This window comes from Natator depressus, chromosome 4 (assembly GCF_965152275.1).
Source record: "Natator depressus isolate rNatDep1 chromosome 4, rNatDep2.hap1, whole genome shotgun sequence".
Classification (NCBI taxonomy): Eukaryota; Metazoa; Chordata; order Testudines; family Cheloniidae; genus Natator; species Natator depressus.
The window spans coordinates 17,781,133-17,805,540 of NC_134237.1; the positions used below are offsets into that span (position 1 = coordinate 17,781,133).

At 40.0% G+C, this 24,408-nt stretch overlaps 1 protein-coding gene across 1 annotated transcript in view; it reads right to left on the reverse strand.

Moving 5' to 3' along the window:
* Positions 1-275: 275 nt before the first annotated feature.
* HELQ (helicase, POLQ like) overlaps positions 276-24,408 on the reverse strand; it is a 34,296-nt gene continuing 10,163 nt past the window's right edge. The window contains exons 6-18 of the mRNA XM_074950508.1: positions 19,964-20,061; positions 18,598-18,696; positions 17,473-17,618; positions 16,115-16,354; positions 13,365-13,506; positions 12,841-12,945; positions 11,983-12,205; positions 9,951-10,108; positions 7,226-7,324; positions 6,448-6,621; positions 5,838-5,951; positions 2,570-2,704; positions 276-483 (exon numbers count right to left, since the gene is read on the reverse strand). Coding sequence (XP_074806609.1) covers positions 382-483; positions 2,570-2,704; positions 5,838-5,951; positions 6,448-6,621; positions 7,226-7,324; positions 9,951-10,108; positions 11,983-12,205; positions 12,841-12,945; positions 13,365-13,506; positions 16,115-16,354; positions 17,473-17,618; positions 18,598-18,696; positions 19,964-20,061 — 1,835 coding nt within the window. The 3' untranslated portion in view covers positions 276-381. The remainder of the gene's footprint in view (positions 484-2,569; positions 2,705-5,837; positions 5,952-6,447; positions 6,622-7,225; positions 7,325-9,950; positions 10,109-11,982; positions 12,206-12,840; positions 12,946-13,364; positions 13,507-16,114; positions 16,355-17,472; positions 17,619-18,597; positions 18,697-19,963; positions 20,062-24,408) is intronic.

Sequence of the window (24,408 nt, forward strand, 5' to 3'; positions counted from 1 at the left end):
AACTAATTTTCATGTGTGTCCAAATTAAACGTTTACCCTTGGTCTCTAGTGATGGAAGGCTATTCACCGAACAGTCAACTAACATTCTACCCACAATTCCATGCAATTGGAACAAGGCTACCTGCATTTATAGAACTGTGTATCTAGTGCACTTTGATTCTTCCTCCTCAGTCATTCAAGAGATCCAACAATCAGACCATTCAAATGACATCCAGAGTTACAAGAGCATTCTGATTTCAAAATTTACAAAAACTGAGGTATACCAAAAGGGTGTTTTGAATATTTATTATGAGAACAGACGCTTAAGTTACACATATGTACATTAAAAAGAATTAAAATAATTTTAAGAGCTGAAAATTCATTCCACTGCATCATGGTTTTTTATGGCAAAGTTGTTAGGAGGCCCTCAGATGTATCTGTAGGCACCTTCAACAGTTCTTCAACCTCTTCTTGTAGAGCCTCAGCTTTTTCCCTCAGCAGCATCTGCAGCCACAAATTAAATGATTAGGAGACAGTTCACAAACAGATGCCAGTGCAATTAGTGGTAAGATGAAACACACTTCGTCATTCAAACACAAACTAAGAAGAAGAAATTAGGTTATTAGGAACAAAATTACTATAATATTGACTCAAGAATTGCAAGTCACTAGGAGGATTTTCACATTTAATATATCAATATGGCTTTACTGCTCACAGAAATCTTCTTTATATAAGCCTATCCATCCTACTTCAGTTTAAGCTTGATATGTCAAATCTAGAAGACTAGAACAAAAATGTCACAGCATGTACAGATCACAATTTTTATTCTGCAGTTCTAAGAAATGAGCATAATTTCTTCTTGTTCTATTAATACAGTTAGATAAACAGCCAAATTTAGGCCATTTAAACATTACAGTTTCACAAGGTTTTAAAGTGTTTTTGTTAAGACGACCACTTCCAACAATAGCCACACTTTTTAAATTGTAAAAACAAACTCTGAAAGGAAGTTAACGTTAATATGTTGACCACAAAAGTAAAAACAGCAGATGATGATTTCCTTGCATTAAGCAACGGTTGTATGTCTAATATTAAAACCTTAAACATATTATGGAGAATCACAGTAACTCATGAATGTTTTGTGGCATCGCAGTTAGTTTGTTCTTCAGATTTCACAAGTGTCTAAGAATCCAGTGGTAAAAATATAACATTATCCAGTGTGATGTATTGTTCTTATTTCTTGGGGCTGTACTTGGAGTCCCTGGCATAAACATATCTTGTAGAGAAATGCCCGATGCTAGCTAAACTGATATAAGCAGTTTTAAATCAGCATGAATGTCCACAGTAGAACTTTGTTAAATTGGTGCTAAAACTGTGTAAACCAGCCCTAATTTATACTGATTCTAAGGTCTTCCCTCATATTATAAACTGCTGCTGTTTCACAAGGCTCAATAAATGATTTCCCTCTGCTGACTTGGTTGTAAAAGTAGAACTACTTCCAATCATTCTGACATTGTTGATGCTTCAGCACAAACAAGGACACAAACTAACTGTGTGAGGGAAAAATGCTGTTGACTAGGAAGAAAAAGCAAATGCTGCTTGTAATTTTTGCTCTGAGATTAGCCATATTTATTATGATCTCTGTTCTCTGTATATTTATCTGTATAGCATCCACCATGCTTTACAGACTGATACAAAGCCAAGGTCCCGAAGGAGCATGTGTTCTAAACAGATGACAAACAAAGTAAAGAGAGGAATAGGGAGGTAGTATGACTAAAAGCAATGTGATGACCACCAATGTGAAGTTAAGCACAGATCTTGTTAGTTCCACAATTTGTGAATAGATTTTTCATGCACATCTTCTATAGTAAGTTGGCAATTTTTTAGGGGGTTGGGGTGAGTGGGCAGGCTATAATTTATAGACCGAAGAAATCTATTCTCCCCAGCCATGAGCACCGCTACAATTTCTAGATGTTAAATTCTGAGGCACTAAACTGCCTCACCAGAGCGGTGCATGTGCAATTGTGATTACTGCATGGGACTAGAAGTCAGGTCACTGATTCCCTGCATGACTCCGGCAAGTCATGCAACTTCTTTGCCTCAGTTTTTCCACTGGTAAAATAAGAATAATACTTCTCCTTCACCATCTTGTAAAATCCTTTTAGATCACTGGATGGAAATAATACTTTGCACCTGCATAGCACTTAGCTGCTGTTGAGGCAAAATGGTTAGCAAGGGTCTCCCTCATTCCTTTTATAGCAATACGAAGGAAATACTCTTAGCCTCCCCACAGTGGGATGATTAGGGATCTATTACAGAAAAGCTTCATCTTGAATGAAAATTACAGGCAAATAGGTTTTATATATTACACACACGCCCCCCGCCCCCCCCGCTTAATACATGGGAGATTTAAGTGGGAAACTCCCACTAGTAAATTTTGCACGTTGATCCTAGCTAGTCACAAATTACCTAAATCAATCTATTGGGGAAAGATTACTAAATGGAAAAATATTTAGTTAACTCAAAGTTTTCACCCAGAGTTCCATGTTTGCCAATATCCCTTTGACAGCTCAAATAGTCAAGTTTTGCTCACCTTTGCGGATGAAACTATTTGTCTGGCTTGACGTCGTGACAAATGCTCGATCATCTTCACCAGTGTTTCTGGATCTGCATTAGCTAGGTGTGCTAGAGTTTTGTATCCTGAATCATACAGCTGTTTTGCTCGAGACTGCAGGCCAAAAATAAAGCAATGTCAGAAATTAGATTAGTAAATAAGAAGTGCAAGGAACTTGTCAGTAAGTCCAAATCTCTGCTCTGACCTCACAGTTCATTCAGATATCAGCTAATTTCTGATTACTTCAAATGGCAGAGTGATACTGTACGTATATGAAGTCCAGTCACTGTTACAAAAGTTTACTTAATAATTAAATTTGTTCCTGAAAAGCCATTATTTCCTCTCTACATTCTTGTTCAGCTATTAGTAACCTTTCTGCCTCTTCCACATTATTTCCTCTCAAGAAATGGATCGGTATAGACCTGTCTTTCCTCTTATTGTCATCTCTCTCTCAGCACTTGTCCTCTATTTGAGCTGAGCACAATTGAAAAATCTGGTCACTTCATTTAGGTGCCTAAATGGAAGCAGCTGAGTGCTGAGTTCTTTTGAAAATCTGGCCCTTAATTTTTGAACCTCTGAGGACTGTCACTGCCATGAAATCAGATGATTAATAGCCACACAGCCTCAGACAATAAGCTCAGAACAGAAAAGATATTTTAATTTTATGGCACACAAAATGTTTTATTTTTCTTCCAACATCTGAGTAATACCACCCTTGTTTACTTTCGTATTGGGCGCAAAGCTGTGACTGTGGACTCTCATATAATGAATGGAGAGGTATAGTAATTAAGGAATAGGATTATTATTTTTATTATTATTTGTTTGGTTTCCTTTTCTCAGGCATTTTATTAGAGCTCATACTGTTATGATGAAAAGAAACAAAAGCAGCCAAAAAGAGACACTTATGAGAAAGATCTTTGTTGCAAAATTAGTTGTGCTAGGTCTTACACAGTTTAAATGAAAACTATCTCCAATCTGACCATGGATGTTATGTTTTTCATACAAAACAAGGTTAACAAAGATTGTTCTATAACTTGAGATATACAAACAGCTGAACTCTAATGCACAAATGCTATCCTCAGGCTTCACTGAACTGCCTTCCAGCTTTTTTTTCCTTCTCTTGCTTAGTTCCATGAATTTTCTTCTATTTATTTGGTTCTAGATGCTTAAAATTTTCCTCTCGATAAAGAAACCAGCCTTAAAAGATCTAGAGACTTTACAATGTCCTCTAGAGCAGCCATGGACTAGAAACGTTTAGCCATAGGATAACAGGGCAGTGGTATGCTGACTTCGTAGAAGAGTAGCTTGGTAGCTACCTGTAACTACCTTCCATGTAGAAAAGACTGCATTGTACAGTTGTTTTATGTGCTTGATAATGATAGTTTATTTGGGTGGTCCAGAGTACCTCCAGGATAGTGAGTTCAGTCCTACAGGAGCTGTTTTATTTCATTCATTTTAAAATATTTTAGAGAATGGGTACAGACTGCAATGTTTGTCCATCAAGCGCTTATGTGTAACATTGGTTTTTAGTAGTGTTTCATTCACAAAATTCCATAGGAGTCCGGCCTGCATAGCATTGTTGGCCACACACCACATTCAACACCTTTGAAATCAGTTTTGATACCAATAAGGACACATCTTGGGCAGCAGCCACTAGAAGGTAGCAGTCATACTTTACGCTGACAGCTGTAAAACAAAACTTTGAAAGAACTGTACAATTCTACTCTACTTCCCTCTGCAGATGACTCCATTTAAAGAGCAACTGAAGAGGTACACAGACCCTGTTTCCCCTTTGCATCAAGTTCAGAAACCTTTACAGAGAAAGGGTTGGCCAGCAGAGGGAAACTGATTAGGCTACTAGCTAGTTTCCCTTCCTGGCGAAAAGCACTACTACTGCTGAACCCGATAATGGTAGCAGCATTTGTCCACAATATGGTCTAAGTGTGGAGTCATTTAACTTTGAAATGAGGTCAGAGAATGCACATGAAATAGCACTGAGGGCAGTATTTACCAAACAAACAGATTCATTTGATATTTGAACAGCCTCCTTCAGATTAGAGACCAACATGATTCCCTCCTCAAAGTGTGGGCTTCATCAGAAAAGTCACTGTAAAAAAAGTGGTAGCTTCCAACTCAAGATAGGTGCACAAAGTAGACTCTCTCTTGACTAGAGTGATGAATTAAATTACTATACCATTTTTTACTCCTATTAATTCCGCAGAGCCACCAGTACAACAAAAGAGCACATAAGATTCTATTTCAGCTTGAGCATCAGCAGAAGTGGTAACCAGTGTACTATTGTGACATTTTTATTGTTGCTGTTGTAGCAGCCGGAAGGAAAAAGCAACCTGAATGCAAAATTTGAGTTTGAGCTTGCAGTTCTTACAGGGAAACAGTTTGTTGATCATTTGTACAGTCAATTGCTTGACCACACTTTGGTTTATTATGAAACAGATTCAAGAGACCAAATAACCAGTATCAGTCAGGTTTATTGCTATAAGCAAATAATAATATAGTACAGGGAAAAGGTTCAATACAGTACCAGTCTATGGGAAGCCATCTTGAGCAGCATTATAAAAAGGGACTGTGTAGATCATCTGAAACTAGACTTAACCAATCAGCTTTCTACTTTGTTTTTCTGGTACCATGGCATACCCCTTATCTCTTTATTCTGCACACATGGATTCCAGATACCCAGGGCATGAAGGCACCTTCTAAGTTTGTACTAGGGTACCATGTTCACATGCCTCGATCCTGACAGTTTCTCTATCTACTTAAGCCAAAGCTTACTTCAGCAAATGCAAGATGTTATGGGATACTTAGCAGAGTGAAAAGTATTATAGTAAAGGTATAGTAAAGGTATAGTCCATTTTAGGCTATATAATTGCAGTTATGTTTGTGCTTAATGCATGAAAATATGTATCTGGCACAGACAATATATATTATTAATATGGGGTATATATGTAGCCGGCATATATTGGTCAACACTTTTTACTTATAAACTAAACAGATGAATTATGAAAACCACTGAAACACAAAGATGGCCCTCCACATTTAACAGAATAATTTTCTTTTCATCGTAGAACTTGCACCCCAGAAAGATTTAACAAGATTTTAGCAAAATGCTAGATTCTTTATAAAAATGTTTTTTTGGCTTCTTCCATAGGCACTTGGGGACATCATGGTTGAGGTTAGTATAAAAGCTTGGATTTACGGTTATCCGGACTCCCAAAGTGGGTACACTAACCTCTAAAACCCCTGCCACCTCCATAAGAGGGATGAGTTCTGCCTTAACACAATAAGTCAGTCGCTTCGTAAGTTCTGTCAGCAGGGCTTTATAAACCCAAAATTCCTCCAACTCCTGCAGAAACAAAGGATATTAAAGTCTGTAAAGTAACGTTACAAGTCTAGTTAAATTTCTGTACTCTGGGCTAGTATTCTGGTTGGAGCATTGCCAAGGCAGCATATGTGTAGCTTTGGAAGAGGGATTATACCATTCATAGTAATCCTTCTGGCCAGTTCCAAGAGTTGAGTCCAGCATTCCTCAGCTAGTCACCCCAAAGTTGGGCCCTTTTGAAGGATGAGGCAATACTTTAGGGATTAGATGTTCTTTGGAAGTCATTTTGGATTTTCTGAATTTGGAAAGCTGCAGTAGCAGTTGAAGCTGCCAATACAGCCATGTTTCCAAGAAGTCACCATGCAATTAGATGACCTCTAAAAGGTGACACCGTTTTAATGTACAGTAGTAAGTTCTAAAACTCTACAGCAAAAAGTCACCCTTTTCCTCAGACCCTGATGAATACATTTTTATACTTTACATCATGTAAAAGCAAAAATGTCCATTTAAAATATACTACCTCAGAGAAGTGCAGCACACAGGAGGAGAATGAGGCAGCAGAGTTCAGGAGATTTTGCACATATCCTCGAGACATGTTAAATTTTTCTGAAACGTTCCATATGTTGGTCTCTTTCAGTAGGGCATAAAGAACAAAGGACAGATACAGCCTATTTACGACACCGTTGTCCACATCCTGGGAAGACAGATGTACATGTTCAGTTAGAACTGTGAGCGAGGGTCCAATAGATAAAACTGAAAGAATATCAGAGAAGAACTCTACATTACCAGGGGGACAGACTATCATCAGAATAGGGCTTTTCCATCTCTAAACCTCTCTAATCCTATGAAACAGTCAGATGTAGCAGTGTTGCATTCAAGAATTTGTGAGGTAAGGGAAGAAATAATGGGAAGCATTTTGGTGAAAACAAAGATTAGTTCAGCCTACTCTGACTCTGTACACCTCAATCTGATTTCTGTTTCTGAAAACTACAATAATTAAGCTGTATGTTTGCCATGGCTAGCATGAGAGTCCTGGATCCTACTGTTTCCATGGCTATACAATAGAATGCACTTTAATAACTTCATATGAGAAAAAATAATTAACAGGGCATTATTAATTTGAAAAATCATATTTCTGTCTGAAAACTATGCATTTCCTAGTTACAAGTCACCCCTAAAATTACCATAACTGTGAGATTAGAGAACCCCAATTATTAGCTGCACTATGAAAAACAATTCAATTGACAAGATTACAATTCTACTGTTTTGTCTTTAAATAAAAATAATTTTCAGCCTACCTTTTTGATGGCTTGTCCAGAAGCCTTTTTCGTAATAAAACTTTCAGGGACTCCCACAATAGCTGCTACTTTCTGTTCTACTGAATTTAGCTGGCTGAACTAAAAAGTAAAATTAAAAAACCAACACTGCAGCTCAACACACTTTCTATATTAATCAAATGCAAAATACCTTTAAAATATTGTAACTCCAATAAAGATATAACAGTTAAAAGAGAACTTCAAATACATAACAATTTTATCCCTTTAAAAATGTCATAAATATATACATTAATACAGATGAACCCCATCTCCCCTTCTGCAACACACCTGCATGTGTACAAAACACACAGACACGGAATCACTTCCCCCTTATCTGTAGTATAGCTCTTTAAGTGGGCACAAGCATCGTTACATGGTAGTTTTTGAGCTGCAATATCTGTAATTTTGTTTATTTGTTTATCACTGGAGATATGCAAGAAGACAGTGAAAATTTGAGAGAACTCATGTTCAAGCTGACCACTATCAAATTCTAAAACTTTTTAAGCATACAAAAAAAGTTTTCCTTGAATTTTAGTATCTTTGCGTATAGTTTTGATAAAATATATAAGCAATACTAAGTAGTACACCAAAAAAGCCAATTTAAATTAAGTGCTTATCAGATGTCTGGCTCTGTAATCATTCACAGAAGCAAGCTATGGAAAATTTTTGTGTTACTGGAAGTCAGCGACTATTTTCCGTTTTTGCCAGGATAAGAGAGTTGCCACGCAGAGGTCTTTGGAATGCTTTATTTTACTTTTCCCCTATGTTTAGTACTTTTTATGAAGGATGCTCAAGACATAAAATGTATTTTTTATAATGTAAACAGAGTACAAAATTATCTCTTAGTCTTTTATTAACCACTTCAGCATCAACCAATTTATTTGGTTTTACCCAGAACTCAGCAGTTTCCTTGGCTACACTTTGAACTGCCTCTGACTCAGACTTTCCAGTTGTATCTTGGATTTCACATCAGAATGGAATTTATACAAAGCAAACCATAAGCTTTAGGGATTTTAATGTTATCATGGGCATATTACACTTTACGATCACTGTCTAAGGGTATGCCTACACTGCAGCTGGGAGTATACTTCCCAGCACAGGCAGACAGACACATACATACTAGCTCTGCTTGATCTAGAGCACTAAAAATAGCAGCGTCGCTGGGGTAGCACAGGCAGGATCTCAGGCTAGTTGCCTGAGTACAATTACGTCCGGACCCCCCGCCTACCTACTCCGATGGCTAGCCTGAGCCACTGCCTGTGCCACCTTGGCCACAGTGCTATTTTTAGCGTGCTAGCGTGAGTGGATGTAGCTCACCTGTCTAGTCGTGCTCGGAAGCACACTCCCAGCTGCAGTGCAGACATACACAGAGAGAGGCTTTACAGTTCAGAGATCAAGCCAGACCCAGGTACAGCTAGAAATCATAAGATGCCAAACTACACCTTAAAACTACTTAAAACAAAACTACTGTTTTGTGCTGTGTTAAGAAGCAGCTCTGTTATATATCTCAATTCTCCTGGCGAAGAGCTCATTGGATTACACAGTTCTAATGAGTGAAATAATAAACTGATTTAGCATATAATTACATTTGAGTCTTAATGCTACAGTACTGGTTACAGTTACATTTTGAATCAATATGATTGTTTCCCTTAGTTTCTCTATAATAAATGTTCATGGTATATTAGCTTGTCCCTTTTCTTTAACTTATTAATTTTAGCTGCTAGGTGGGCTAGTAGTTCAAAAGGTTTACTCCTGGGGAAATTCTGCGCCACTGCGCAATGCAGAATTTTGCAAAAATTAATGTTTGGTATGCAGAATTTCCTTTTTCCCCTTACAGAAATGGGCTGCAGAGATGTTGGCCACCACTACAGGCCGCAGGACCCAGCAGAGCCCAGCTCACAAACAGAAGACAAGGTCAAGGGGAGGGGGAGGGAACTGGAGAGTTCCCAGCAGTTGTAGTTCCCAGCACGCCCTGAAGGAAGGAGGCGGCAGTGCACAGGAAACTCCGTGCAAACCTGGGACCCAGCATCAGGTTGCTTCTCCCTCTGGATCCCTGTGCTCTAGGTGGGTAGGGTCTGAGAATAGCTGGGCTCTGGGGGGGTAGAGGGTGTGAGTGTCTGCCCCGAGGTGTACCCGCAGCTGGACCCTGGGTGGGAGAAGAGGAGAGTGTCGGGGGAGGGGGAGGAAGAGAGGGAGTAGAGAGTGTGAGTGTCTGGGATGAGAGGGGGGGCACTGCTGGGCTTTGGGGGGGGGGGGTAGAAAGTGTGAGAGTCTGGGCCAGGGGGCCTCAGCTGGGCTCTGGGAGGGAAAGAAGTGTGAGTTTCTGACCCCCCTTGCTGGGCTCTGGAGGGAGAGGGGGGCAGAGAAGTAGGAACTGGATTGTTGTAGGTGTTTCTTTAATTCTCTACTCCTGGGAGAATTTTTGTGTGTGTCTGTATTGTTACAGACATGCTTGCTGACAGGTATTTTGAAATATATTACCAAAATAATTGAAACTGGTGTGATTAGTGTGTGTTATTTTGACAAATACAATTTGCAAAATTTTAAAGTATTGTGCACAAAATTAATTTTTTTGGACCAGAATTCCCTCAGGAGTAAAGGGTTACAAACCCAAGTGAACCGATAACACAGGAAACAGCTATATAACCCAACCTATATTTTTCTGTGCAGGACAGCACTTGCTGTATGGGTGGAAGCCGTGTCTTACCTGTCTAAAATAGATCATCCAGTCTGGTCTGCAGTGATCAGTCATGTCGTATGGAGTTGTCAGATAGAGAAGGTGAAGGCAGCTCTCAAGAACCAACCCCTCAAGACCTTTCTTCAAGTCTCTGTAGAGAGCATCACAATAGGCCAAGTCTATAGAGCCTAAAATGAATTAGTGTAAAGATACCAGTTTATATAACAGTGAGAGTTAAGTATAATATACTGTATCATATGTAATTCTCCCTCTGTTCTTTCTTTAGGGACCTTTAATAAAGCCCCTATTTCAGTAACCAGCACGGTGCCAAGGACTCCCAAGTCCAATTTGTTAAGTCAATAAGAAATGTATTTTACTACCCCAAAATTGCAATACTGCATGTGGATGACACCCTGGAGAGTGTTACTACAACAAAGGCCAAATATACTTAGAACTCATTTGTATAACAGAAAAAGCAGTTAAAATGAAGGAAGACACTTGGTCTCTATTTTTAATGGGGGGATATTTGAATATTAGAACTCAGTAGTCAAGACAGGAACATAGGAACTGCCATACTGGATTCGATCAGTGGTCCTTCTAGTTCAGTACCAGATGCTTCAGAAAAAGGTGCAAGAAGGTAGACAAATGTGGGCTAATCAGTCTCCCTCATTATATGACATCCTGACATCAACAGTTAGAGATTGGCTTAAATCCCAAAGCATGAGATTTAACATAACTTCCACACTTTTTATTATTGATTATAGCAAGTCTTGAAATTCTTGATATCCATATAAATGTCCAATCCCTTTTTGAATCTTGCTAAATTTTTGGCCTCAACAATTTCCTGTAGCAACAAGTTCTACAGTCTAATTACATGTTGTGTGAAAAAATATCTATCAGTTTTCAGCTTCCCATTTTTAATTTCATTTAATGCCCCTGTGCTCTTGAGTTCTGAGAGAAATCCCTGATCTAAAGTCTCAAAAATTGCATACACTTACATTATGTCTCCTCTTTTTCATTTATTTTCTACGGTAAACAATCCCAATCTTTTCACTCTCTCTTAATAGGAGTTTTTCCTTTCCCTTGATTATTCTTATTACCACTCTGAACTCTCTCTCATTTAGCAGTATACTTCTTGAGATGGGGAAACGTGCATTGCACACAGTATTCCTGATGAAGCCACACACTGATTTATACGAAGGCATAATAATATTGTCCATCGCATTCCTCATTAATCCTAACATCGTTCACTTTTTTGATCAGTAGCTACACACCAAGCAGATATCTTAATCTTCACTGAGCTGTCTACAATGATGCCAAGTCCCTTTCCTGAGTTGATAGAATTAATTTAGAAATCTGAAAAGGTGCACAAGTAATTTACATTTCCCCTGACAATGGTCACTACTTTGCATTTATACACCCTATGTTTGTCATACTATTTCCCAATCACCTAGCTTATTTAGGGTTCTTTGAAGTTTCTCAAAACCTCTCTGGTCCTGACTAATCTAAACCACTTTGTGTCATTTGTAAAACTTGCTACTTCACTACTCACCCCCCTTACCATATGCTTAATTAATATATTAAACAAACATGGCACCTACTACAGAACCCGAGACACCTTGCTGTTATCCTTTTGCCAAGATGAAAATTGACCATGTAATCCTACTCTTTGCTTTCCTGTCCTCCTACCCACTTTTTGAGCCATGATAATTCTTTGCCTCTCGTCTCATGACTACATAGCTTCTTTAGCAGCCTTTTGTGCAGGACCTTTTTGAAGTCTAAATAGTTTATGCTCACCATTTTTCCTTTGTCTACTACTTTACTGACAGGTTCAAAGAATTGTGAGACATTAGTGAGACATGATTTTCCTTTAACCAACAGTGCTGGTTACACTCTATTATATCATGATCTTCCAGGTGTTGTTATTTTGATTTTAAATTATTGTTTCAGAAAGGAGATAAGAGGTTGGATGAAAGTTTTAAGTGAGTGTGAAGAAAAAAAGGCCAGATTTTAAATATTATTGTGAAAAAAAGTACCATGAAAATGAAGAAAACTCTCTCACCTTTGTAGGTAGCTTGACCCAACTGTGTGATCTCTAGATTACTTTGGGATTTTTGTTCCTTTTCACAGGTCATTTTTCCTTTTAGTAGTCCTTTTTCTATCAGACATCCCAGTGCTTCTCTAGTTATATCTGAGAGGCTCTTTTCTTTAGACAGAAACTGTTGCTGAACACCAAACAGTGTGCCACACATAAAGTGGTAGATCTCTTCAGGGTTTCTTGCAATCTATAACATTTTAGTGTGTGATTGTTTAAACATAATGTTGCAATCTGAATATTGCTACGCGTAGCATGAGAGATAAGTGCCAACCTACAATCTTTGTCTAAGTGAAAACATTACGCTTACTACTGAAGACATAGGGCAACACTGTTAATTTTATGTTGCTACAGAACTGTGTGATACCTCTAAGTTATACTACAGACATTCTGGCTGTAAGAGATCTGATACAACACTACATGCCATTCTGCTCTAACATTCCAGCTTTTAGTGTATTACTTTTCGGGTGGTTGGCGGGGGGGCTCTTTAAGGAGTGAGTAATACTAGAACATGTTTAAAACCAATGCAGAAATAGAGCAGAAACCACTTGGGACTTGTCTAAATTAGGAAATTTTATCATCATGTTTCAACATGATTTAACAACTGAATTAGCTAACACAATGATGACCTCATCATCATCATTCCTGTAGACAAGGGCAAGCTGTGCTCAGCGTTGTGCAAGCTAGTCATGGTTAAACTCGAGGCTTTAGTGAATACTAATGTAACTGATCTCCCTCTTAGTGAAATGTACAGTTCTTCTGTATCCACACTCCTAATATCAAAATGCATCTCTTTAGTTGCTCACAAAAGAATTAAATTGTTACCTTTAATCCAACCAAAGACAGGAGCAGGCTTTGGATTCCCTTAGTGAATTCAAGAAAGAGGCTGCTGTAACAGTTCTCCAAAGGACTGTTTACTAAATCCTGAACCTAAAAAACAAAACAATGGTTATTTACACTTTGCATTCATAAACTCTCCACAGGTGAAAATATTCCATTTTCAACAAATATCTTGAAGGTTTTTTTAAAAATCAAACTAGTAAATAAGAAAATTGCTGGAGATGTACAAGTTTTAGGATTGACCTCTGGAGATAAACTCTTGTGTGAGAGACTACATATGCTGCAGAGAACAACTGGTCTCCAAAGAGACTGGAAAAGGGCTCTGGCTGCCCTCATGATTGCAGAAAAGGGTCCCACAAAAATAATTATTACAAGGAGAGTCAAATAGTTACACAAGAAAAAGACTGCTGCTTTCAAATGAAGAGTTGGGGGCAAACAATTCAAATCCTCTTCTCCCCCCATCAACTTCTTCTGATGACTCAAGCTACCACATTTTTTGAGTAAGTTACCAGATGTTTGTCTTTTTCTTGCACTATAAGAATACTTTCACCAGCACTGTCAATGCCAGCACGACCAGCTCTGCCAATCATCTGCTTATACTGGTTTTTCTTCAGGAACTTTGTAGCAACATAGGGAGCTCTTAAAATAACCCTAAGAAAAAAGAAGAGACTTTGAAAAAGCTACGTTCTGTAGTAAGAGTACTAAAACATCAGTAAAGTTATATTAAACATAAAGCCCTCCCCAAGAGAAAAGTTTCTATTTGCCTCATGATGCAAGTCTCATTGTTAATGAGAATTGTGCATGCCTGTCAAATACAAAACATACCCCAACAGGTCTATTTGAAAATCAAGAGCAATACTGAGCACATGGAAAGAATCTTTGATAAAATATGAACAAGTGCCAAACTGAATTTTGTATCTATCTTAGGGACTGTATCAGCTCCAATCACTATAGTAGTATCTAAGCATCTTATTAGTATTAAAAACAAAACAAAAACAAAACAAAACCCAAATAAGCAACTATGCCAGCCTGCATTGCTCAGTCGTTAAATTTTCAAACAAACACCTTCATGCTTTTTCCCAGGCTGCCCTTCACACTCTGGAGGAGCTCCCCATAAACATTAGCAAAACTCACTCATTCAAAACACACTTTCTCCAAGATGTCAACAAAAAAACTTGACGACGGGTAGGGCTGCTGGTGTGCTGAGACCACAGCCTTGCACACTGACCAATACTGTCTCATTGTTTCCTTGTATCCTCCCATTTGTCTGTCTGTATCCATCTGTTGTCTCATCCTATACTTGGACTGTAAGCGCCTTGGGGCAGAAGTCTTTTTGTTATGTGTTTGTACAGCATCTAGCACAACGGGGTTCTGGTGCATGACCAGGTGCTACAGTAATACAAATTATAAACAGCACCACTATGTCATCAAGGACTTCTACAGACAACCCACAAGTTGCCTCCCTTGCATCTTTATACTGTAGCATCTCCTACAACTGTCTATATTTTTAAAATATTGATTTGATGCAATATGACATTCACCTCAACAAACAATTTGGACTTCTGTCTACACTCTACAGAGTTTAAGTTTTTATTTAAATTGAGAATGTAGAGCAACAGGAAAATTATTTAAATTACCGACATGCATATTCCATGAACTATCAAATAAATGACAAAAATGAACTTATTTTCAAGCCCTCAAATCTCCTTAAGTAATAACTCTATTTAGAAAGGCTATTTCTAAAGAATTCTACACTGAAATAAAGCCAAAATTGCATTTAGTCACGTTCCAGTTATATTGAATAACAAAAATCTAAATTTAACAAACAAGATTAAACACAAACTGTCTCTAGATCACAAAACTCTAATATAAAATACTAAAAAGGAGCCAAATCTGTTTTATACTGTCAGATTATTCAGTAACAAGCCTACAAAAAATTGTGCCCCATCAGATTTACTAAAACACAAACACTGCACTTTAAATCATGCAATTTAAAGGCTGAGTCAACCTGAATGTAATAACTTACAAAAGTAAGTTAAAATTAGTTTCAGGTATCAGATGCCTTGAGCCCCCTGCCAAATTTTTGTGGTTTTATAATGACATTTTCCTTTTTTTAAAATTGTTTCTCTTTTCTCTGGTTGCTGCATGAAAAACCCCCACAACTAAGGAAAAGAGATTTCCTACAAAATGCTGACAAATGCACAAAGACAACAAATTGGAATTACATTTTTATTCTCTAATCTTTCAGTTATAGGTTATTTACTATTGTACATTGATGAGTTAAGACTGCAGGCTATCAATAACCAATTTATCCATGAAAGTGTAATTTATTTTAAAAGCTACTTTTGGATAAGCCCCTTTGTCTGAAGCAGGCAAGAGGTCATTCTCCAAGCCAATCACACTGAGAAACAATATGGCAATATCCTGCCAGAGTGTTTAAGTGTACCATTTTCAAATAGTAAGACAAGACCACGATGAGTAATAAATCATAGCATCCTAAATTCAAGAATGTCATTACATTAATTCAATCTTTGTTTTCAATAAATGCATCAGCATTTACACAGCAACAGGTCATTTGGACACACTGCTGTAACCACCACCATGACCTCAAACATACAGATTGAACAGATGTGCTCTATGCTAGTACATTTTTGTGTTGTCTATACTTTTCAATCATCTCTCCAAATAAAAGGACCATTTTCAGTGTAATTCCACTTTGAAAACTGTCTAAAAATAAACATTGTTTGTTTCCTTATTTACTATCTCAGTGATTTAATATAAAATTTTCTCAGTTTATAAGTAAAGTGATGGTTTTCTTAATTGCCAGCTCTATAGATTCTACCTGAAAGCCAAGACGTGTTCTTACTGTCTCATGCACCATCGTAAGTAACAGATTCTGCAACCCAAATTCTGCCCTCAGTTATGCCTGTGCAATCATCTGATTTGGTCCTGCAACTGGAATTTAGTTACAATTCTCTAACTTATACTTGAGTCAAAACAGAATGCATCTTGATTGTTCAGAAGGATTCTGGCTCAGCAGGGTTTCCAGGAGCAAAAAGCAGAAAAACTCATCTTTGAAGTCAGCAGATATGACTAACAACACACAAGGAGAACTACTGAGTAGATTGTGCCACGTTTAATCGCAACTCAGAGTGGAACCTCATTAATATAATGTTGATATCTCCAACTTTAGACAAAGCAGGAGTTTTGACAATATAGGGTTTAAATGAATCCTCACAAATACTTTTGCATGACTAACCTTCGAGCTGGCAGGTTGACTCCAGCAGCTAGAGTAGATGTGCAAGTAAGAAGGCACAGGACACCTGCAGAATAAGCCTCTTCTATACGTTTCCTTTCGTCACTGGTAAGGCCGCTGTGATGGTAGGCAATACCAAATGGAATGGTTCGCTTTAGAACAGGACAGAGACTTCCCTTACCAATATTCTTCAAGTCCTTAATAAGATCTTGTTTCTCTTTTTCCCTGTGATTTCTATATTCCCTTGAGGGGGTTGGGGGCAAACAACACAAACACCCTTAACATTTACATTTTGACAATTCAGTAACTACGTTAAAAGAAAAGGATACTTCTAATTTGCTCCTGCCCATTCTCCATTCCTACAGTAAGAATATGTTCACCTCAACCGCTGAAGTCCGGAAAACATTTTCTAGTGTTTCTAATATTATTATTACCAAAATGAGAATCAACGTTAGTCAGCAGCAAAAAAAATCAACCTATACTCTCAGTCAAGAAAACAGAAAGGATCAATAAAATGGTAAATGTTCTATTTCAAATGCACTGAGATGAGTGATGAGAATGATACAACCTGCCTACAAGTCTAGTAATAGCACAGATTCTTTTCCTCATAGGCTGCAATCACAATGATGGGAATATCAAGTACTTAGAGATTTCAATTTTCAGTATTTATTTTGTTAAAGTAATCAGATATACACACTGAAAATGAGTCTAAGTGCCATGTAACTTCCTAGAAACATCATTTCTATAGATTTTTTTGGATTATTATTAGATGAATTATTGCATGAATCTGAGCAGATATTGGTTGTTTCATTGATAATGAAATAAAACATTAAGATATTCAACTTAAAAAAAAAATCAAACTTTTTGTTTGCATCTTACATTCCCAGCATATGTAACCAAACACAAAGAGCTGCTTAACAGGCTACTGTTAGGCATGACCAAGAAGAGAACCACTGAGAGCATGAATGGTAAACAGTGAGTGCTGTAATTTACACAGAACAGCATGAACAAGATGTGAATTCCATTGATGGTCTCTAAAGGAACTTTGCTATTTTTGCTCTTTTTTCTTGTTTATATTTTTTAAACTGATTCTTGAAAAACTGTATTTTAGTGCCTGTTTTTTTTTAAACCAAAAATGGACTCTGGAACAGGAGCATTCCCTTCAAGCTACCCTATAACTCCATTCGCCCAGGGCAAGTTAATTTTTTTTGTTTTTCGTCAGGCAAGTATTTTTTTCATCATCATTACCACCATCACCATTGGAAAAGGCAGGTGACTAGTTTTTGTGCTAAAAGAACTCAACAGTCAAGGTCAATTTGGCATTTCAGGTGTACTCTAAAATAGTAATGAGAGAAACATACTTGTTCAGGTACTTGCATATCATTTCAGCTACATTTTCACAGTTCTTTTTAGTGGAACAAAAGACTAGGCAGGAATAATTTGGAATGACTTCTGTCACCAAGGCAATAAGGTGGTCTGGGTCCATCTTCTGCAGATTACTAGAATACTGAAATAAAAGTGAAAAAAAAAGAGTTATCACACACTCTACTTGTGATTACTACATGAATTAAACCGAAGGTCCTGACCCTGCAAATCAATTCTGAATCTCCTTTCGCTTTAAAAATGCAGAACTTTAAGGGATGCTCAGAATTTGACTGGAGGGAACAGAAAGGTGTGAATGGAATATTTTGCCTCTTTACTACCATTGGAACTCATTGGTAACACTGGTGCTACATGTTCTATAGTACTGATAGTCACTCTATCAAAGGAGAAGAGTACTGGTTTAGAGATCAGAAGGTTTTTTGGGGGTGGAGGCACAGTAAAAAGTAGGTAAAGACAACAAGGAGTTCTGATTGTTACATTACGGTTGTGGGCATAGCAACCTAGAATCAAGAACAGAGACCCATTACCTTCCTTCCCCCACACTTCACATCTGGGCACTCAAGTATATTAGGCCCCAAATTTGATCTACTTTAAGAATAGTTATACCAGACAAAACAAAATTTCCAGAAACCCAGTAGTCATAAGCCAATATGAAAGAGAAGGGTATCTCCTACTACCACAATGCAGGGGCAATGCCCTAGTGTGAAAGCCTATCACCCATTCCCAGCTGTCGAGAAGAGAGAGGGTGCTGGGATACCTACCAAGGTGGTTTTCCTGGACCTTGCTCATAGGCTCTACCCTTTTTGTATCAGCTTCTGGCTAGGTGTCTGAAATTTTCAAGCACCTCGCTCCCCCAGTCAGAAGGGAAAATAAGTTCTCTCCCTTCTTCTCTCCTGTACAGCTGGGAATAAAATTAAAATCTAAAAAACACCCCTCATTTTAGTATTTGGCCTTCTAAAGACCACTTTTCCATTGATATTCTTCCCCTTTATCATACTGTATATTTATGAACCAATGAGTCCTAATAATACCTTAATTTACCTTAAGTTTTGAATACTGTATACCTAAAGAAACGAAAAGTTTCATACATTTATCTGTATTACCTTGAAATTAAGAAGACGTGAAAAGGTAAGGCCATTCTCTGCTTTGTTGTCAACTTCATAGATACTATCTTGTATTTTAACATACTCCTTTAATTCTACCTAGGTTGGTTTAAAAAAAAAAAAGAAAAAAGAAAAAGAAACGATATATTAACTTTAGTCAAATTACTGTCTGCATCACTACAACTTTAAAACTATGAGATCTCTTGGAAATACATTTCCAAACTCCAAAAAATAAAGGACCATTCTTATCTCTACACCCAAGAGCTGGCATATGGCATTTACTTGCCTGTTCTTTACCTCCAAGAATTCATTACCTCAAGACAATACACACCTTTCCTACCAACTGGTAAAGTACAGCTTGGCTGATGCTGTGAGCTTCAGGGCTAGTGCACAAGTAATTTACTTTCAGTTTTGCATGTTATTTCATCTAATGTTAGTTAGCTTTACTGATTCCCTTCAATGTAAGTATATTTCTGAATTGCAACAGTATAAGTTAAATACAGTTTGTATTGTGTGTCACTTCCACTACTGCCACATATTTTTTAGAAAATAAATGTGATTTGACCCTGGAAATCTAGGCAAGCCAAACAATGAAAGACGTATGTTTTTAATTCTCAAAGCAAAGGAACACTTTTTTAAACATCTAACTGTATACACTCTTTTCTCTGCCCGGGTAGAGAAAACAAATGAGAAATTTTAGCCCAAAGGTTTTTTTGTTTGTTTGTTTTTAAAAGGTAACTGAAGCATCTGATTGAAGGAACTCAGAATACAAGTGCCTTCTCAATCACAAAGAAGGGCTGGTCTATTTATAGATTTTGTACCACCTTAACTGAATTGATTTAGAAACCAACACAGTTAAAGCAGTACAACCTCCATGTGCAGACACAGTTATACTGGTATAAAGGTGCTTACATTTATGGAAATAAGCTGTGCAGATACAAGCACCTTTATACCAGTATAACTATGTCTGCACGGGGAGGTTGTACTGCTTTAAACTAAGTTTCTAAGGGCACGGCTACACTGGAAACTTCAAAGCACTGTCATGGGAATGCTCCTGCAGCAGTGCTTTGAAGTGCGAGTGTGGTCACATGTGAGCGCTGGGAGAGAGCTCTCTCAGCACTCCTGGTAGTCCACCTCCACGAGGGGATTAGCTCTGAGCACTGAGCGCGCGGCTCGGAGTCTGATTTTTCACACCCCTGAGCCATCAAGTTAGAGCGCTATAAAATGTAAGTGTAGACAAGCCCTCAATCAGTATAAGTGGTACAAAAACTGTGTGTTGAAAGCTCAAAATATGAAACTAGCAGTCACTTTTAACTCTAAAAATAAAAATGTTAAGCAATAGTTTTCCCTAGTCTTGAACACGTACTGGTCTAAAATTATTAGCGTAATACTCCGCTTGCAGGAACTGCTGCAGGTCCCCAACATTGTTTAAAGTTGCACTCATCCCAATGATTTGAGTAGTTTCTATAAAATAGAAAATTAAATGTTGAGTAAATTAGAAGACATAAAATGTTAAAAATGTCACAAGATGTATTTATAGCCTTATATAGCACATATAAAAAGAACTGAATTCAGTATCTAGGCAGCTGTTTAATCATGCCATTTTTTTTTTTAAAGGCCAAGCAAAGGGGGCCACAGACTTTTGTACCTATTTCAGTGCGAGTTATCACAGCAGAAGCAAAGTTCTAGTTAACAGTGAACATATTTTAACACAGTAGTTGCCATACCAGAGCCAACTGCTGTAAGCCCAACCTAACTCTGTTAATAAAGAAAACTTAAGGGAACAAGAAACTTTACTACCTGTAGAGGAATTAAAGCTCTCACAGTGGTCATTGGGTTAGACCAGAAGTTCTCAAACTGTGGGTCGGGACCCAAAGTGGGACGCAACCCCATTTTACTGGGGTCGCCAGGGCTGGCTTAGACTTGCTGGAGCCTGGGGCCAAAGCCAAAACCCAAGGCCCACAGCCCAGGGCTGAAGTTGAAGCCCAAGGGCTTCAGCCCTGGGCAGCAGGGCTCAGATTAAAGGTCCCCTGCATGCGGCTGAAGCTCTTGAGCTTCAGCTTTGGCCCCACCCAGGGTGGCGTGGCTTAGACTTTGGCCCTCCCACCCAGTGGGGCTCAGGCAGGCTCAGGCTTCAGTCCCCCATCCTGGGGTCATGTAGTAATTTTTGTTGTCAGAAGGGGGTCACAGTGACATGAAGTTTGAGAACCCCTGGGTTAGACTTTTATTTAAGGCTTTAATTTGGCAGCTCTCAAGGTTCTCAATGAAACAGTTTAACTGTTCACCATCACAACAATCCACTAACACTCACCTCTGACACGTCAAGAGAAGGATGTATTTTTGAAAACGATGAAGGTAATGGAATTGGAGAGCCACATGACAGAACAGCCTTAGCAATGGTTTTATAACATACAGGGCTCCAGACTAAAGGGCTGAACCAGGCCTGAGAGGCTGCCCAGACCAGCAGCCAATCAGAGAGGGCTGGGGGAGAGCCAATCAGAGCAGGGAAAGAGGCAGCCAATCAGGACAGGGCTAGGTCCTATATAAAGGCTGCCTAGCAGAGAAGGCAGTCAGTTGCTCTCTGACTAGCAAAGGAGAAGGACTGGCTCCTGAGCTAAGGAGCAGCATCTTAGACAAAGCAGTGCTGGGCAGGCTTGGGGAAGCAGAGCAGAACTCTGGCCCAGATACCGGCCAGGCTGCTGTCCTTGCTAAGAGGGGTTGAGAAGGTGCATCGGGCCAAAGGGTGTGGCCCAGGAAAATAGGGAGACAAGAGGGGAGAGACAGAAGGAGGCTGCCACTAGAAAGTCCCTGGGAAAGGACCCAGAGTAGCGGGTGGTCCTGGGTCCCCCCGCCTTCCCCCTTTGCACTGTCCCTGGCCATTGAGGAGAGAGGCCGAGACAGACCATGACCTGCCCCTGAGACAAGGGGCTAGACTTTAGGGCTGTGGTTGGCCATGTAGACAGGGACAAACGGAAGAACGGCTGTTAACAACACCGCCCCGGAAGGGGGTGAGACCAGAGTGGTGGGCACTGCCGGAGGGCAGTGTCCTGAAGTGGATGCAGAGTGTCCTGCAGAGGACACCGCCGACCAGGGAGCAACGCAGGTCCCAGGACAGCGGAGCGGAGCCAACGGGCAAACTACCTTGTGTCGAGGACGCCCCACAGCGGTCAAGAGCTAATTCCCGCAGTGACCAACAGGGGGTGCCAGTGGTGGTGAGTGGTGACCCCTTCACACAACCAAACAGATTAAAAAAGAAAAAGCAACAATCAAATTGAAGCCTGGACTGAACAAGAGTCCTTCAGCGTAACAAGAAGCAAGTTTTAAAGGCAGGTGCCCTGGAGCTAGGAGTGTTCTGCTGCTGACCTTAGAAAGGGAGCTTCCAGGCAGATGGTCACGATACAGAAGGCCTTAACTGTCATTAGACAGCAGAGAAGGTGGTGTCTTCTAAATAACTGGGTCCCAGACAATGCATATTTAGATTTCTTGAATTTTACTCAGAACACCTAAGTAGCCTTTAGTGCCACACCTGAAGAGCACATGCTGAATGTTCTCCTCCACCCTTCTCACTGACAAGGCAGGTCTCTGTATTCTGCATCAGATGAAGACTGCAGAGGTCCACCGGGGTACAATTGCATTAGGGGAACAATTACAAAAGACATGGTAATACTGTGGCAAGGTTTGCATCCAAAAAAAGAGTCTCTGGGCTAGTCACAGACAGATAACAGAAATATCTCACAATGCCTTTTTCCGTGTACTCAGAAAAAAAGATCTTCCACAACCCCTGGCCACAAACCACACAGTGAAAGGGCGGTGCTCCCCACCTCCATTCTTTTAGATCAGTGACCCTCTTCCGTTTATATAAGAAGAGCAAAACGTGTAACAATGATAAGCCCATCGGCTTCAAGACTGAGCTGGATAAGTTTATGTAGGGGATAGTACGATGAGACTGCCTACAATGACATGTAGCTGATCGGCGACTGCTACATCTCCAATGGCCAGTGATGGGACACTAGATGGGGAGGACTCTGAGTTACTAAAGAGAATTCTTTCCCAGATGTCTGGCTGCTGGGTCTTGCCCACATGCTCAGGGTCTAACTTATCACAATGTTTGGGGTTGGCAAGGAATTTTCCCACAGATCAGATTGGGCAAAGACCTTGGGGGTTTTCACCTTGCTCTGCACCATGAGGCACTGGTCACTTGCAGGTTTAAACTAGTGTAAATGGTGGATTCTCTGTAACTTGGAAGTCTTTAAACCATTTGAGGATTTCAGTAACTCAGCCAGGGTTAGGGGTCTATTACATAGGGGTGTGTGAGGTTCTGCGGCCTGCAATGTGCAGGAGGTCAGACTAGATTATTATGATAGTACCATCTGACCTTAAAGTCTATGAGTCCATGTAATTTGTTTGTTTGTGTGTTTCAAGAGGCTGGCTTTGAAGGGTAAGGGTGTGAAAGGAGTGGCAGGAGAGATTTTATTCGGCAGTTTGATCTCAACATAAACCAACACCTTGCAAATTCCCCCGATTGCCTTTTGTGAATCTCTTGGGCGTTATGACCTACAGTTATGAAACACTGTTCTAGATTAATCCCCTGACACAGCAGCATCCATCCTTCCCATATTAGTTGCAGACACATCACTTCCATTTAAGACAAAACAAGCTGAGAAATCACAAACATTAGAAAAGCATCTTAGATGAAAAAGGAATAAAGAATTTAGTGTTGTCCACATACTGGTGACTATGGGTGTGTCTTCACAGCATGGTCATCTTGAGTTAGCACACCAGTTAACTGCACTTGAGCAACTATTGTTCAAAACAACACTTGAGTTACTGAGTGAGTTGCAAAGTGACTAGATTAGCTGCTGCTGAGTTGTAACTCAAGCTGGTGCATCCCCACTGAAGTACTAGCTCAAACTTCAGCAGCATTCAGGCTTCGACCCCCCCTGCAAGGGAATGTCTATGCCAGGGATCTCAAACTCAAAATCACCACGAGGGCCACATGAGGACTAGTACATTGGCCCGAGGGCTACATCACTGACACCCCCCTCCCTATCCTGGTCCCCACTCCACCCCTTCCATGAGGCCCTGCCCCTGCCCCACCTCTTCCCACCCCTTCCCCACTCCCATTCCAACCCTTTCCCCAAAGTCCCCACCCCAACTCCGCCCCCTCCTTGCTCCTATTCCAACCCCTTCCCCAAATCCCTGTCCCTGCCCCGCCTCCTCCCCTAAGCATGCGGCTCCCTGTTGTCCCCCCCCCCCCCGGAAAGCGTTAAGCGCAGCCAAACAGCTGTTTGGAGGTGGGAAGTGCCTGGAGGTAGGCAGACGAGCAGGGATGCGGTGTGCTAGGGGGAGAGGGAGCAGGGGAGCTTGATGGCCACAGGAAATAACTCCGGGGGGCACGGGAGAGTGTGCAGGGAGCTTGGCGCCCCCCAGGAAATAACCCCGCAGGCTGCATGTTTGAGACCCCTGGTCTGTGCTGTAGCTGGGACAATGTTTCCCAGCATCGACAGACATGTACTAGCTCTGCTCCAGCTAGCATGCTAAAAATAGCAGCGTGGCTGCAGCAGCATAGGCAGTGGCTTGCGCAAGCCACCTGAGTTCATGTCCACCTGACTGCCCAGGTGTGTACTTGGCTGGTTAGCCTGAGCTGCCACCCATGCCACACTACTATATTTAGCATACTAGATCCAGCAGACCGTGTGTGTGGGTGTGGGTGTGGGTGTGTGTGTGTACACCCATGTTGGGAAGCATGTTCCCAGGTGCACTGTAGACATACCTTGAAAGGCTAGCTGTCTTGAGCTTATAGTACCACCT